The sequence below is a fragment of the Melanerpes formicivorus genome, unplaced genomic scaffold, assembly GCF_026170545.1.
Source record: "Melanerpes formicivorus ecotype bairdi unplaced genomic scaffold, bMelFor1.0.p_v2 SCAF_69, whole genome shotgun sequence".
In the NCBI taxonomy this organism is placed as follows: Eukaryota; Metazoa; Chordata; class Aves; order Piciformes; family Picidae; genus Melanerpes; species Melanerpes formicivorus.
This window is the reverse complement of record NW_027142421.1, coordinates 3,061,966-3,078,143: the sequence shown is the minus strand read 5'-3', so window position 1 is coordinate 3,078,143 and position 16,178 is coordinate 3,061,966. Positions and strand designations below refer to the sequence as shown.

At 48.0% G+C, this 16,178-nt stretch overlaps 1 protein-coding gene across 1 annotated transcript; it reads right to left on the bottom strand.

Moving 5' to 3' along the window:
• Window positions 1–13,538: 13,538 nt before the first annotated feature.
• Window positions 13,539–15,950, bottom strand: FOXQ1 (forkhead box Q1). The gene has a single exon (XM_068163034.1). The coding sequence runs from the start codon at window positions 15,169–15,171 to the stop codon at window positions 13,945–13,947; it is 1,227 nt and encodes a 408-aa protein (XP_068019135.1). The 5' UTR covers window positions 15,172–15,950; the 3' UTR covers window positions 13,539–13,944.
• Window positions 15,951–16,178: the final 228 nt, after the last annotated feature.

Sequence of the window (16,178 nt, the reverse complement as noted above, 5' to 3'; positions counted from 1 at the left end):
GCAGAGAGCATGTGGAGCATCTTTGCTTAGAAGAACATGAATCTTTGACTCTTTGGATCTCAGCATTCTTTCCAAAGCCCTGGTCCTCCCATGAGAATGAGTTACTGTCCATGAGTATCCAACTCCTGCCTATCATGACTCTACCAAAGAATGTGTACATTGAAGGCTTAGTGGGGTTTGTGTTATGTCCATCAAGGGGCAGAGATCTGCTCTGGCAGATCTTACGACTGTTACTCACTCATTTCACCTCCTACTGGAATCAAAGGACTCCTTCTGTTCATGGTAAGGATGACATTGCATGGGCTTCTGGATAGCATTTTATGAGGCAGAGAATTTTCCTGCCTGTCTGGGGCAGGTGATCTTGGTGATTTGCTCCACACTGAAAACCTCAGAATTAAATGCAATCTGGACCGTGGTAAGCTCAGTACCTTGAAATCCTGTGGGTCCCTCACTGCAGTCATGTCCTTTGTAATAACTTTTAGCCTGGAGAAGAGAATACTCTGGGTAGACCTTAGAACTGCCTTCCAGTATTTGAAGGTAGCTGCAGGAGAGCTGGACAGGGACTTTTTACACAGCTGTGGAGTGACAGGATGAGGAGTAATGATTTCAAATTGGAAGAAGCTCAGTTTAGATTAGACATCAGGAAGAAATTCTTCCCCATAAGGGTGGAGAGGCACTGAAACAGGTTGCCCAGAGAAGCTGTGGAGGCTTCAAGCCTGGAAGTGTTGAAAGCCGGGTTGGATAGGGACTTGAGCAACCTGGTCTAGCAGGAGATGTCTCTGCCCATGGCAGGGGGGTTGAATCTAGATGACCTCTAATGTCCCTTCCAACAAAATTTTATGCACCTATGAAGTTTAAGATCCAGGAAAACATCTGCTATGTAAGTTGTCAGCATGTTCAGCATCTTGAGAGCTCAAATTTCTCTCTTGCATAGGAGAGATTTAAAACATGGGGCAGACAAAACTGAAAACATTTAACAAGCTGGCAAAGGAAAACATTTTTTTTTTATTATTCTTTTTCTTTGCTTTAGGCCAAAGTGAGCCTCTTGCTCAAAACAAAGCTTCATGTCACTGTTTGAGCCTTTTAATTTGAATGCTTATTTGCTTTTTTAATAATGCAGGGGCCATAGAAATACCCCTTCATGATTCTGGTTGCTCAACCGGGCTGGGGTTTCCCATTACCTTCTATCCCAGAGTATTTATAGCATAGCAATTAAGATTAATGTAGAGCTGCTCACACTTAACTTCTGGCTCTGCTGGGTTTTGAGACACTCCCAGCAAGAGCTGACTGGCTGAGATATTTGGTGTCCATGAGAACACCTGTTGCAATCAGCTGGAGCAATCTGTCATAGTGATAATGTGTGTACCTTGAAAACAAATGGGCTCCTTTTTTTTTTCTGGTGTTATCAACTTTTTCTGTTGTGAAATGAAATTGTGAGGCTCAAGCTGAATGGAACACACTTCCCAGTCAAGCTAAATGGAACACACTTCCCAGTCAATATGTGGAATACATTTTCAGTGTGCTTCAGTCTGTTCTTGTCATTGAAGGGTAAATTCATCAAGTACATAGAAGTGAGCTCCTTATGTGCATGATGGCTGTTAAGAGGTGGTGAGATATAATGATGTGTTTGTGCTGTTCTTTACTTCTTGACAGCTTGTGTATATGGGCTCAGATGTAACTGGTATCTGTAGAAGCTGGGATCTGAGGGTGGTGATTCCACCACCTCCCTGGGCAGCCTGTTCCAATCAGTCAAGAAATTTTCCCTAATATCCCATCTGAACCTCCCCAGGCACACTTTGTGTAATTTCCTCTCATTCTGTTACCTGGTACTGGAGAATTCCTTTCAGGTAGTGGGAGAGAGCAATAAGGTCTTCCCTCATCCTCCTTTTCTCCAGACTAGACAATCCTAATTCCCTCAGCCACTCTTCATAAGACTTGCTCTTTGGAACAAGTGTTGTAAATCCATGTGATGCTCTTGTGCTGCACATTGTCTAGTGATGGCTAATCCAGGCTATGGGCATGGTTTCTGATTGCAGGATGCTCCTGGCTGGCCTTGCATCAGAGGAGATGATGAATGGTGCTTGTGAAAGCAACAGAAATAAATTGAACTCAAGGAATGTTCAATCCTGTTTTGCAAGCAATTAAATAAGAATGAATATGAGGGTGAAGGTATGGTTTTGTCAGAGCTCATCACATCTGGGAGACCTATAGGCACTAGTGTGCAAAGCTGGGTTTCTTGTCTGGGTAAGGATGAGCAGAACTATGCTAAAGGGAAGGGTCCCACATCTTAGATTATTATCTGGGTTAGACTTGGGTGCATGTGACTGCTTGGAAATTGCAAAACTGCATTTCTATGAGGCCGCTCTGACAGGGTGTGCATGATCACACAGGGAGCCTGCCTCTCTGACTGCAGTGTCCCCAGTGCTAGGATGGGGCTTGGTAAAGCAACAACCCCCTGTGTTCCTAATAAAGCTAAAAGTACTAAAGTACTCCAAATGTGAGAAAATCTTTACAACAGGTTTCAGTATCTCCTGATACTGAGCTACCTGATAATATTTAATGACTTCAGTTCTCCTGTACACATGCAGACCTAGAACCCCTTGGTGTAAGTATTTAATGCATCCATTCTTTTCTCGAGGGCCTTTTTCTTCTGACTTCCATTGAGTCAGAGCCCTGAGAACAATATTCCTTTCAATTGCACAAGGCTGTTTCCTTCCCACAGCTAGTTAGATGATGAGGCAGCAATCCTATGGGAAGGAAAAGAGAGGTTGGTCCTGTAATTTTAAATAGTGCATTACAATGGTTTGCACCCTGAATTAAAAGGGGGCAAGATAATGGTGTGCAAGCACAATGATCCTGGTGTTGTTTGGTTTTGTTTTGTTTTGTTTTGTTTTGAATGATTAGCTTTAAGATCTTTTATTGCAGGGTTTGTTTTTTAAAAGTAACACTCATACATGAAACTAAAATTGCTGATACCACACTGTGACCTGGAGATAAAAACATGCCTCAGAGTGAAACAGTAAATGGCAACTTCTGTTAATTAGTGTGAGCATGAGCCCTAGGATTCTTTTTGCCATCCTCTTTCATTACACCAGCTCGCTTGTCCAACAGACAGACTTTTGGCACCATTCCAGACCTTACAAACCTGCATGTGAACTGGTTGATTTCTAGCTGCTTCCCTGTTTGAGGAGCCATCTCCACCCCACAGGAAACCCCAGCACAATTCCCCAACACTCTAAATCAAGCCAGGAACATATCTGCCTTTCACTTCTCTTCGAGCTAGTCCCAGCATCTTTTTGTCGTGAGATTTCAGCTGCACAAGGAGCAGAAAAGTGTCTAACATCAATTTTACTGATGCAAATGCTAATTAAAGGTAATTTGGGTAGGCTGACAATCCTTGCTCTGATTGTTTGTACTGGAGAGGAAGACATGATAACAAGATGATAGCATGTGCTGAGTTTGTCGAGTCAACTGGTCAGAATTAAACCTGTCGTCTGTGGTGACAGAAATGATAATGGGCAGAGGAAATCCTCCCTCACAGCCACTGGGAACAGAGAGGGGAGAGAACTGGTTCCCAGCAAAGAGTGAAAAACAGTCTGCTTTATAGAGTGAAGGGTTGGGGAACAGTGCCTAGTTGTGGGGAGGAGGAAAATTCGAACATGGGGAGATCTGAGTGCTTCATTTTGCTAGCTGTAGAAGACGCAGGGACTGCTCACACTTAATTGAGAATTAGCATTAACAGTGGCAAGTCTCATCTGTGATTTTTGGGTTCTTTGAGCTGAATTAGGGGCTCTGTCAGGAAAATTACACAGTTTAGATACATTATCTTCCCAGTTCAGGGGCTGGAATGGGAAGTGCTTTCTGAAAGAATCTTGGGGCAAAGTCATCTCAAGAAAGGCTATTAGGACATCAGAAGAATCTGTGACTGTTTTTGTGCTCTATATTTTGTAGACTAGACTCAGGGGAAATGTTACATCTGCTTCCTTGAGGATGGTCTTGGGTAAAAGGGAGGTGAAGGGAATAGGTTGTTTCTGTGTTTCAACTGTTGGAATGTTACAATGCAGGGGTTTTTTGGTTGCTATTGCTGAGAAGGTGGAGTAACTCTGCTGTCATGTGTCAGCCTGGCTGCCTGGAAGATAGCTTCTAATTTCTTTATCCTCCTTTAACCTGCTGCTTCTGGAACTGGGGGGTGTGGGAAGAACCTCACATGACTCCAGGTATTGTGACATAAAGCTATGCCATCACTATGGCTTCTGATCAGTCAAAGAGCTGCTCCAGAGGAGTTCAGGGAACACCAGGAACGCCTGGGGGGCTTCCTGGACTGACTTATGAGGGAAAAGTGAGAAAGTGGCTTCTGTGAATCTGGGGAGTTCTAAATGATTAATGGGGAATGTGATGATAACATGCAACTAATTAAGGCTTGTAGATGCCAAAGAGAGGGGAATTATTTTGGTGGTGTGTGATGAGGATGAGTAACAACCACATACCACTGCATTGAAGATAGCTCTGAAGTACCCAGAGCAACACCTGCTGTTTGGTGAAAGAGAGTTGTGTTAGGCCCTTTGCTAAAGAATATTGACTGTTCTGAATCTGTTATTACCTGGTCATGCAACTTCACAGTTCTCACAAAGAAAACCACACTTTTGTGGGGTTTCTTTTTCACTGCTGTTTTGGGCTTGGCTGGGATAGGATTAATTTTCTGTGAATTGGATTTAGTGTGTGAATAATGTTGATAACATGCTGATGCTTTAGGATAAGCACTAATTAGCAATAACCAAGTTAAGGATTTTTCAGTTTCTGAGGCTCTGCCAGTGAGGAGGTGCACAAGGAGCTGAGGGAGCATGGCCATGAGAGCTGACTGTACTAGACAAAGGGGCATTCTAGACCATTGGATGTCATACCCAGCATATAAACTGAGAAGAGCTGACTGGGAGCAGGGAATGCTGCTGGGACATTGGCCAGCAGATGCTGAGCAATTTAGCATCTCTTGTCTTTCCTTGGGATGTGTTTCTCTTTGTTATATTTGATTTCCCTACAATTTTCATCATTATTATTATATTAGGTATTAAGCTGCTCTCATGCCATCCCCTGGATTCTACTTTTTCCTGATTCTCTTCCCCAGCCTACTGGGAGTAGGGAGGAATGAGTGAGTAGCTGCCTGGTGCTTAGTTCCTGGCTAGGATTAAAACACCCTAAGTTATTGTCATGGTTTAAACAAGGCTACTAGACACTGCTTTGCTTCATAAGTTATTAAAAATAAACTAGAAGAAACTGCACTGGAAGGAAAGGGAATTCTAGAAGGCTCACATCTGTGTTTTCATAGAAGTTAATTAGAAATCAAGGGAAAACTACTGCTATGGATGCTACAACACTGGATGAGTCTTTGAGCATCCCTGTCTAGTAGAAAATGTTCCTGCCCATGGCAGGGGGGCTGGAACTAGATGATCTCTAAGGTCTTTTCCAACTCAAGTCATTCTATGATTCTATGAAATAGTTTGGTGCCTGTTTTTAAAGGCCACAGGTAGCCTCTGAGGTCTTACAGAAAGCCTTCTTCTCAAAACCTTGAAGTAAGATTGACAGCTTCTGTTAGGAATGCTGAAGTTCATCTGGCCATTGCCAACAGCTACTGATGAAAATACAAGGTCAAGAAACAACACACAGATCTCTAAGTCAGGGAACTAACGTTTCTACCAAAGTACATTGACCTTCAGAGAAGTAATCTTGAGTCTGCTCACTGAGCTGGCCTGGGATACCTTGTGGAGCCATAGAATATCAGTAGTCAAAACATTCATTAACATTGCTTCTTTACAGGGGGCTGAAAAGTAAAGTTAACATTATTTATATGAATAGTTGCTAGCAGGCTGTCAGATGCTACTGGGATATTACTCCAGTACCAAATGATCACCTAAAATAACAGCAGCTCAAACCCAGCACAAGTCAACTCCTTGGATGCTAAACCAGCTACATTATATTTACTAAACCATTAATGAACCCTTAAGTACTACTCAGGAACACACACTCGATGAATAGTGATGATGCTTGGAAAGTTAGGTGCCAAGCTGTTTGTTTTTCTACCTGATGGTCCTTGGTCCTGAGCCCTACAGACTCTGTTCAAGACATTTTACCGGAGAGTAGAGTTGTGTTGCTCCATCTGGAATGTTCTTTGTGATTAAGGAGAGGAAAGACCTTGAAGGACTGCTTTTCCCCATAGCAAAGAAGGCTGTTAGCTTGCCATCCTGCTTGAAAGAGCTCTGAAATATTGCAACATGTCATAACAAAGAAAACAATGGTGTGGTGCAAGAGCATGAATGTTATGACAATGTCTTCTCTCAGTCCTTCCTCATGCTCTCTCCCTCTGGCCCTGGAAACAAGGACAAAGGCCCAGTCCATCCAGACATGTGGAGGTAAAACTTCCTGAAGGCAACAGCAATGTTTAGCTCCTATCCAGGGGTGGAGATGATGTAAATTACCAACTTTTTGAATATATAGAATAGAATAGAATAGAATAGAATAGAATAGAATAGAATAGAATAGAATAGAATAGACCAGGTTGGAAGAGACCTTCAAGATCATCGTGTCCAACCTATCATCCAACACCACCTAATCAACTAACCCATGCAACCAAGCACCCTGTCAAGTCTCCTCCTGAGTACCTCCACTGATGGCGATTCCACCACCTCGCTGGGCAGCCCATTCCAATGGGCAATCACTCTCGCTGTGTAAAACTTCCTCCTGACCTCCAGCCTGAACCTCCCCTGGCGGAGCCTGAGGCTGTGTCCTCTTGTTCTGGTGCTGGCTGCCTGGGAGAAGAGACCAACCTCTGCCTGTCTACAACCCCCCTTCAGGTAGTTGTAGATAGCAATAAGGTCATCCCTGAGTCTCCTCTTCTCCAGGCTAAGCAATCCCAGCTCCCTCAGCCTCTCCTCACAGGGCTTGTGCTCCAAGCCCCTCACCAACTTCGTTGCCCTTCTCTGAACTTGTTCCAGCAAGTCAACATCCTTCCTAAACTGAGGGGCCCAGAACTGGACACAGTACTCGAGGTGTGGCCTAACCAGTGCAGTGTACAGGGGCAGAATGACCTCCCTGCTCCTGCTGGCCACACTGTTCTTGATGCAGGCCAGGATGCCATTGGCCCTCCTGGCTGCCTAGGGCACACTGCAGGCTCATGTTCAGCCTACCATCAACCAGCACCCCCAGGTCCCTCTCTGCCTGGCTGCTCTCCAGCCACTCTGACCCCAGCCTGTAGCACTGCATGGGGTTGTTGTGGCCGATCTGCAGAACCCGGCACTTGAATGTGTTCAATCTCATGCCGTTGGACTCTGCCCATCTGTCCAGCCTGTCGAGGTCTCTCTGCAGAGCCTCTCTACCCTCCAGCATATCTAAACAATGTGTTAATGTAGAATCATAGAATAATTTGGGTTGGAAAAGACCTTTAAGACTCCAACCATTATCTGTCTCTACCATGCCACTTTTCATCATGTCTCTGTGTCTTTAAAATAACTCTAAGGACAGGGATCCAACCACCTCCCTGGGGAGCCTTATCACTTGTTACTAGGGAGAAGAGGCTGACCCCAGCCTTGCTGCAGCCTCCTTCAGAGAATTGTATGGGATGCTTGAGCTTCATAGATACAAGTTTTGAGACTTGCAAGAATATCAATGAAGACAGTAGGATTTATTCAAAAGGTAAATGGTTTCCTCTCCAGGATGTGAATGAAAAGTGGAATGACAGTCACCTCATCATTAAAGGGCTACTACAGCACTCAGCAGCATTGCAACAGGACTCAAGCACCCTGGCCAAAATCACAGCTTAGCACCCTGAATTTGGCTGGAGGTGGATTTCACCATTGTTTGTATGTCTGCTTCAGACTTAAAAGGCAAAAAGCCTAGCAAATAAAGGGACTTCTTTGTCTGTTATTAAATTAAATGCCTCCCCCAGCTCCAAGAGTTGTGCAAAATCTGGACTTGAGTTTGACGATCTACCCTTTTGTGTGGGGCTGTGGTGATTTTCCTTGCTCTGATGTAGGAAGCTTTGCCTTGGGCTCCTTAAGTCATGGTGTGAAAGATGAAGAGCCCATGAATTAGAGTTCTTTGTGTGTGCCTAGTTCTGGGGTGAAATCTCTTTGTTAAGGGCCACCTGTTCCTGATACATCCTACCTCTAAGAACTATCCTTTTGAAAGGGTTTGGGGCAGAAAAAGGGGATGAGATCCCAAGACAAAATTACATTCACCCTGTTCCAATCTTCTGAGCATTTAGGATGGGATTAAACTAATGCCAAGGGCTGTGCTTTGGCTCAGGAGCTTTCACTAGGGATCTGTGTTGAACTGAGTCTTGTAGCTATTGTGTTGAGATGGCTCTTGAATGAAATGACTGACTTCAGTGGGCTTCTTCCTCAGTAAGGGTTAGGGATGGTGAAGGGACATTGATACCTTCTCTTGGATCGTTGGGAGTGAGAGCTGTGTGGCGTTTTAACCTCAGCTGTCCCCTAAGCCCAATGCAGATGCTCACTCACTCCTTCCAACCAGGGGAATGTGGAGAGAATAGGAAAAAAAAATGAAGTAAAACTTGTCAGCTGAGATAAAGACAGTTTAGTAGGACAGAAAGGAAAAACAACAACAACAACATCAACAACAATAACAACAACAACAACAATAATAATAATAATATAAAAAAGAATTAGAATATACAAACCAAGTGATGCACAGTGTGATTGCTCCCTACTTACTGATCAGCAGCCAACCTTCCCCCACATCTTATATATTGGGCATAGGAATATCCCTTTGGTCAGTTGGAGTCAGCTGTCCTGGCTGTATACCCTCCCAGATCCTTGTGCCCCTCCAGCCTTCTTCCTGGCATGAGAAGCTGAGAAGTCCTTGCTTAGTGTAAACACTGCTTAGCAACAACTGAAAACATCAGCATGTTATCAACTTTATTCTCACACTAAACCCAAAACATAGCACTGCACCATTTATGGGCAAAAGAATTAACTCTATGCTGGCCAAAACTCGGACAAGCTGAAAGCATGCTTCAGCCTTCATCAGATCTGATGAAGAATGGGGTTAATGAATCCGAGAGGAAAACACCACAATCAAAAACGTAGCCCTGCTGACGTGTCTCCACTGAGGTAAAAGAGTAAAACTCTTTGCTCTAAAGCAGAGCAAGCGCAGCATTGCTGCATTATCCTGCTGTGTGGGATCTGTTACACACACAGGCTGCTATCCACAGAGCACTCCTGCAAGCTTCATCTTCTGTGAACTCACATTTGGCAGCTATTAATCCCTGAAAAGCACAAACTGCTGATTAAACCTCTTCTTTGTATTACTTTGCTCTCAATCTATAAAGTTTATGCAGTTGTTCTGCTCAGTAGGTTAAAATCTGAAGAGAGTTAGGAAAGTGGTTAGAGTTAACATTAGTCAGGTCACGGGTTTTATAGCTATTTAGTGTGGAGGGGGAGGTGGGTGGGGTGAAGGACACCCCAAAAGTTTGATGACAGTATTTTGAATGTCAGGTATGACTTTTTTTTTTTTCCTTCCCCCCACTTCAAAGCACAGTAAAACATTTGAAACCTGCAAGAATTGGAACAGTTATGGAACAGAATGTCCCAAAACTAAAATACATTTATTTGGTAAAGAAAATCTATTTTAAAGCCACAGCTAAAAGCAGAGCCCAGGACCACAATTCACATGCAGTTCTTGGGCTTCCACCAAGCATAAAGACATTGTGAAGGGGTTAGAGCACCTAGTGTGGGATGTTTGCAGGTCTTCTCATGTACTGATGGATGGACTATTTGATCCCTGTTACAGGCAGCTTTCCTGTGCCACTGACATAGGTTTTTTTCCCCTGTAAACATCTCCTGAGCATCACAAAGTGCAGCCATCCAACAAACAGGTTCTCTGAATGACATAGAATAGAATAGAATAGAATAGAATAGAATAGAATAGAATAGAATTAACCAGGTTGGAAAAGACCTTTGAGATCGTTGAATCCAACCTATCATCCAACACTATTTAATCAACTAAACCATGGCACCAAGCGCTGCATCCAGTCTCTTCCTAAACACCTCCAGTGATGGTGACTCCACCACCTCCCTGGGCAGCACATTCCAATGGCCAATCACCCTTTCTGTGAAGAACTTCTTCCTAAAATCCAGCCTAAACCTCCCCTGGAGCAGCTCAAGACTGTGTCCTCTTGTTCTGGTGCTGGTTGCCTGGGAGAAGAGACCAACCCCCACCTGTCTACAACCTCCCTTCAGGTAGCTGTAGACAGCAATAAGCTCTCCTCTGAGCCTCCTCTTCTCCAGGCTAAGCAACCCCAGCTCCCTCAGCCTCTCCTCATCGAATACTTAGGTATGGCAATCTAACTTGCAGTGTAATTTCATTAATGGTCTTCTGAACTTTCAAGGGAAGCTAAAAAACACAGAATAAACATGATTATACAAGGACTTTCAGCCTTATGCTCTTGATGAAGTGCAAGCATTTAGTGTTTGTGCGTAGACACAAGTAGGGCTGAAAGAACAGGGCACAGAAGTATTGACTTGCTGTTGCTGTGTCAGATTATCGGAACGGGAAAGGCTTTGTTTTCTGTCACCCTGATTTATGAGACTTTAAACAAGACAAAGTGGCTAGATGCACAATTGCTACTGCTTCAGGAAGGTGTGTGAAATGGTTAAAGTGCTTGTTTCACACAAAAATGTGTTGTATGGGTTCTCTGGTTACCTGCTGCTGGAGGGAAGTGTTTGGACAGGTGCTGTGTTTCACCAGCCGTCTGTCATAGCTGACAGCTCGGATTTATGACTTTGCACCCCCCCCCACCCCCCATCACACCCCCTTCTGTCAGCTTCACTCTGAATCTGGCCATGGCTTCAGGTCCAGGAGTCTCTGAGAAACTGCTTTCCCACTTGTAAATTCACTTGTGTGTGAACAAATTGGTCCAGCTCCCTCACTCAGAAAGGCAAGAAATGATCTGAGAAGTATCACAAATGGGACAGTTTCCACTCAGAAGTTACCAAGGGGGAAATCCATCCCTTCACCCCTCCTCAGAGGATGATGTTCAGACAGGAGGAGGTAGAGGAGACCTGAGCCTTCAGCAAGGCTGGCAGCAAGCAGTATCTGCTCACCCACCCTCTGCCTCTCCCGGATGACACAGGCCCCCCTAAATTCTGACTCTGACCTGCTGAGAAGGCCCACACAAGCGCTAGGAGTATATACAGGTATCCTTGATACTGGACTGATGAGTGACAGTTCCCAATGTAGCCACAAATAGATTTGTAGAAGGCAAATACTTATTAACAAGGCAAGTCTTGGACTCTGCTTTTTTTTTCTTTTTCTAGTGCTCTTATTTTGATGAAAAAGGGAGTTTTCTAAGAGTAAAAAACTGAATGTCATCCTATTGAGTGCACACTTCACTCATCCCTGCTCACACTTGGGTACATTCGACTATATCACTCTCACAGCTCTAACAAATTCCACTTTCCAAGGTGCTTTTAACACACCCTGAAACCTGACTGTTACAGATTGACAGACCCAAATGACATCAGCAGTTGCACACTGACAGCTCCTGTTAAAGGAAGAGATGCTAAAATACAAGCTGGAGGAAAGGATAGACTCTAGAAGGGCAGCTGAATATTTGCACGGAGCCTTGAAGGCAGAATGATGTTGAAATTGTGCGTGTGTGTACATAAAAACCGATTCCTTCAAGGGCTGGATTACTTCATACATTAGTCACTAATCTCTTGCAGTGTTCTGATGAATGTTATGGTCTGAGCTAAACACACCGTGAAATCTGCTTCAGCTGTAGTGAAACAGGTCGGTGTTTTTGCTCACAGATGATTCTGGTTGAAGCTTTCTTTTCCCAACACGCCTTGGCTATTTGGCATCGTTTTGGGGAGCAAGGCAGAAGCTATTCAGTGGGAAGCTGAGGGAGCAAGTCCAGGGTCTGAAATGAGAGTAATCAGAAAAAAATTCACGTCATGCCCCAAGTTTAGTTTGTCATTGTTTGTTGAGATGATCTGTGCTCACAGAAGACTTGGAGGGGAAACGAGCTGATCTGTTTCATCCTTTCTTCTTAAATAAAAACAAATAAACCAACAAGCCCTGAATTTTGGGGTTTGTTTAAAGCTCTCTGGGTTTGGGGATGCCACTAAATAGTTATTCTCTGCCACAGGTAGTTAAAACCGCATTGTATGCCTTTTCTGACTGTCTGAGGTGCTCCTGAGCCCTTCTGCCAGTAGGAGCAGCCTCGGTGGGACACAGGTTGGGAGAAAGCAGGCTGTGTAAACTTGTTATGCCAGCAAACTCTCAGTACCATTCCCCCTGCAGAGGTGCCAGTGGATTCGTCCTCACCAGAAGCAGCTGGAGCTCTGTTGTGCCAATAACCTTTCTGAAGAGAATTTTCTCTGGACCAAGAGCTGACAACACATTTTCATCTGCTGTCCTTTGGAGGAAGAGGAAAAAGAAAAAGAAGGAAAAACAATAACAGAGAGACAGGCAGATGCTCAGGACCTCAGCAGGCTGCCCCAAGTTGGGCAGCCAGCCTGCACATCTGCCTGCACATCCACCTGTAAATCTGCTGGTCTGCACATCTGTCTGCAAACCTATCTATCTGCACATTCACCTGCACACCTGCCTTCCTGCGTGCCTGCCTGCACATCTGCCTTCCTGCAAATTCACCTTTGAATCTGCCTGCACGTCTGCCAGCACTTCTGCCTGCACGTCTGCCAGCACTTCTGCCTGCCTTTCTGCAGGGCTGAGCAACACCAGGGAAACCCTGTTTGTCTCAAGGACCTGTAGAGGACTTCTGAACCTGGTGCAGCCCAGGAGGAATTGGTTTCTCTTGTCCATCTCCCACCTTCCTTGTTCAAACCCCGGCAGGTCCGTGCTCAGTCACCTTCCCTGACGGAGGGATAGGGGGACCGGAGCAGGCAGGGCTGCTCAGATGAGGCTCCCTGAGGCAGGTCCCCCCCAGCCACGTCCGCACAGACATCACTCTCTTCTCCTTATTACTGACTTTATTTAGTGGGCAGCTTTTATTTGGGGGAGTGGAGAAAGAGAGGGGAAAAAAAGAAAAAAAAAGAGGAGAAAATCATAGTGCTGAGAATCAGTAAAACACACACACAGATATTATATACACAAAAACCCAGCCCAACCAACCAAACCAACAAAAACCCAACAAACCAACAAAGACGACTGTTCTCTTCCAGTGCTCCTGGCCTTAAATGTATAACCCAACCAGTACAGAAGACACCGCCTGACGTTTCCTTGAGCCCTTTCCCCTCTCTCCCTGCCCGCCCCCCCCCCCCCCTTCCAAGAACAATAATTAATTAAAAAAGCTGCACTCTGGTTGTGTTATAAACACTCATTTTATAAATAATTTAATGTCTTTCCTCCCCACCAAACGCCAGTTGCTGAACAGGAGAAGAGGTTTCTTTTTGGCACAGTGATGCATTGCTTTGCGGTACAGACCCCACGGCTCTGGAGCAGCCCTCGGCCCCCAGCCCACACCCCCACCCCCCCCCCCCCCCCCCGGTGCCTAGCACCTCCCCAGCAGAGGCACCCCCCACCTCCACCTGCTGCTCCGCTGCCCAGGGCTTGGGTGGCAGGAGACGAAGGGAATGAAGGAAGGCGGCAAGGGGGTGGCTGAAGTCAAGTAGTCTCAGCGAACAGTAAGAAGCACTTGAGGCTCATGGCTATGTCCACGCGACAGATATTTTGGATTTCTCCCCCTTTTTTTCTTTCCTTTTCTTTTTTCCGGTTTTTTTTTTTTTTTTGGTTTAAGTTAAACCCGCTGTCATTTCACTAAGGCACAGTCACCGAGGCTTTTCCTTGGAGGCTTTGGTCGCCTCTGGAGTTAAAGTGCGGGACCGAAAGTCTCCTCCTTTCCCCTCCCCGGGCAGGCCCCTTGCAGGGGAGGAGGACGAGGAGGAGCGAGGTGGCGGGGATGATGCTCCGTTAAGCCCGGGGGTTATCCACGGCGTACGGCTGGAACGACCCTCCCGACGCTGGCTGCAGCGGTCCGGTCAAACGGAGGGACCCATAGAGAGGGGAACCGGGTGGTGGCCCCCGCCCGACTTTAGCGAGGGCTGCGGGGAAGAGCGGAGCCCGCGGCCGCTCTGCCACCGCCTCACCGGGGGCCAGCGCTCGCCTCCCGCCCCCCAGCAGCACCGGCGGTGGCTCGCCCAGCCCGTAGCCGCAGAGCTGCAGGAGGCCTCCCCCGTAGAGAGCGGCGGCAGGCGGGGGCTGCGCAGCGGGGGGGTAGGGGAGCAGCGGGTACGAACCGGGCAGCAGGTGCGGAGCGGCAGGAGGCGCCGGCCAGAGCAGGCGGGCGGGCGGCGGGGGTGGCTGCGGGGCGACTCGGGGGGGCCGCCGGAGGATGTTCTCGATGGCGAAGGAGCTGGAGAACTTGGCTCCGCTGCTCCCCGCCGCTGCTCCCCCGCCGCTCCCCGCCGCCGCCTCCTCCTTGGCGGGGCCCGACGCGCAGTTGCAGGGCGAGGATGCGCAGCAGCACCTCGGGGAACAACCGCCAGGAGCAGAGCCCGCTCCGGCCCCTTCCTGCGCCGGTGGAACGGTGGCGGCGGGGCGGGCGGGTTGCGGCGGCGGGGGAGCGGTGGTGGAGGCACGGCTAAGGCGCTTGCGGCGGCGGCGGAAGACACCGTCGGCGAAGGTGTACTCGCTGCTGGGGTTCAGCATCCAGTAGTTGTCCTTGCCCCAGGGTCTCGCTGGGTCGCGGAGCACCTTGACGAAGCAGTCATTGAGGGAGAGATTGTGGCGGACCGAGTTGCGCCAGCCGGTGTAGGCGCCGCGGAAGAAGGGGAAGCGGCTCATCAGGTAGTCGTTGATCTCGGCCAGGGTCAGGCGGCCGCCGGCCGAGTCGCGGATGGCCATGGCTATCAGAGCGATATAAGAATAGGGCGGCTTAGGCCGACGCGTGTAGGGCTTCCCCTTGCTGCTCTCGGCTGCTGCTGCTGCTGCTACCGGCGGCGGTTGCGGGGCGGGGGGTGGCGGCGGTGGTGGGTGCCCCGGTCTCCCGGCCCCTCCGCCAGGGCTGTTGGCAGTGCAGTCGCCGTCCGAGCCCAGCTCGCTGTCAGCCGGCGCCGGGGAGAGAGACCCGCTGCCTTCCTGGTCGCTGCCGGCGCTCAGCTTGTCGTCGTAGTGCTGCGAGAACACCTCCAGCTTCATGGCGATGAAGTGGTGTCGTCCACCCCAGCGCCCTGTACCTTGCGACCCCCGCTCCTCCGTCAGGCCAGCCGTGGGGTGTCTTGCCCTGAGAGCCGGCTTGGACAGCTCCGAGAGGGCAAGGGAGTACAGGAGACGAGCTCCGTAGCCCGGAGGTGGCTGGCGAGGGTTGTCCCCTTCCAGGCAGCGAGGCAGGGGACGGGGCTCTTCCTCCGGCTTCTATCTTCTTCACCCCCGCAATGATCGCTCTCTTTCCTCCCCCTCTTCTTGTCCTTTTCGTTCTTTACTCTCGCTGCTCCATGGGGAGAGGGGCGAGGAGGCCCCCGTCGAGCCCGGTGCAAGAGGGGCTTCAGCCGATTGATGAAGCCGGCTCCTCACCGCGTCTCCCCGGCCCTTCCCACCCCCGAGCCCCGTCCTGCTCGGGGGCGCTGCTGGTGTTACCGTCCGGAGGTGCCTGGGCGCGTGGAGAAGCTGTCGAGGTACGTCGGAGTTAGTCCTCTTCGGGTCCCGTCAGTGCCGGGACGCCAGGCTGGCTCCTGGCAGCGGCCGGGTTATTGGGGTGATTAGTGTTATTGTCATTATCTCTCCCTTCTCTGGTTCTGTGTCTCTCCACCACTTTCAGACCAGCCCATTATAACGCCGGCGAGAGGCGGAGCCAAGACTAAGATCTGAAAGGGTGGTGGGTGGAGAAGCAAAGGTAGCAAAGGTGGGGATGCGCTTAATAATCCGTATCGGAGCCCTAATTAGCTGAGATGACAGAGAGGTCTTGTTGGAAAGTTATTTTACGAAACTTGTTTGTATTTTCTCCTGCCAGGCTCCTCCCCAGGCATTTCCAACGAAGCCGAGGAGCCGGGCCCTCCTCCCAGGTGTAAGATGCAGGATGACTTATAGGTGGCAGAGCAGAACCTGTTAGGCGCAGTGATTTATTTTAGCAGTGCCCTGTACAGCAACAAGTTGTAATGTGACAGCTCAACAACCTGCTGGAAAATAACGCACGGCTTCAAGTTGTG

Excerpts from the sequence above, each read along its gene's own strand:
- FOXQ1 (XM_068163034.1), bottom strand. The coding sequence starts at position 15,171 with ATGAAGCTGGAGGTGTTCTCGCAGCACTACGACGACAAGCTGAGCGCC.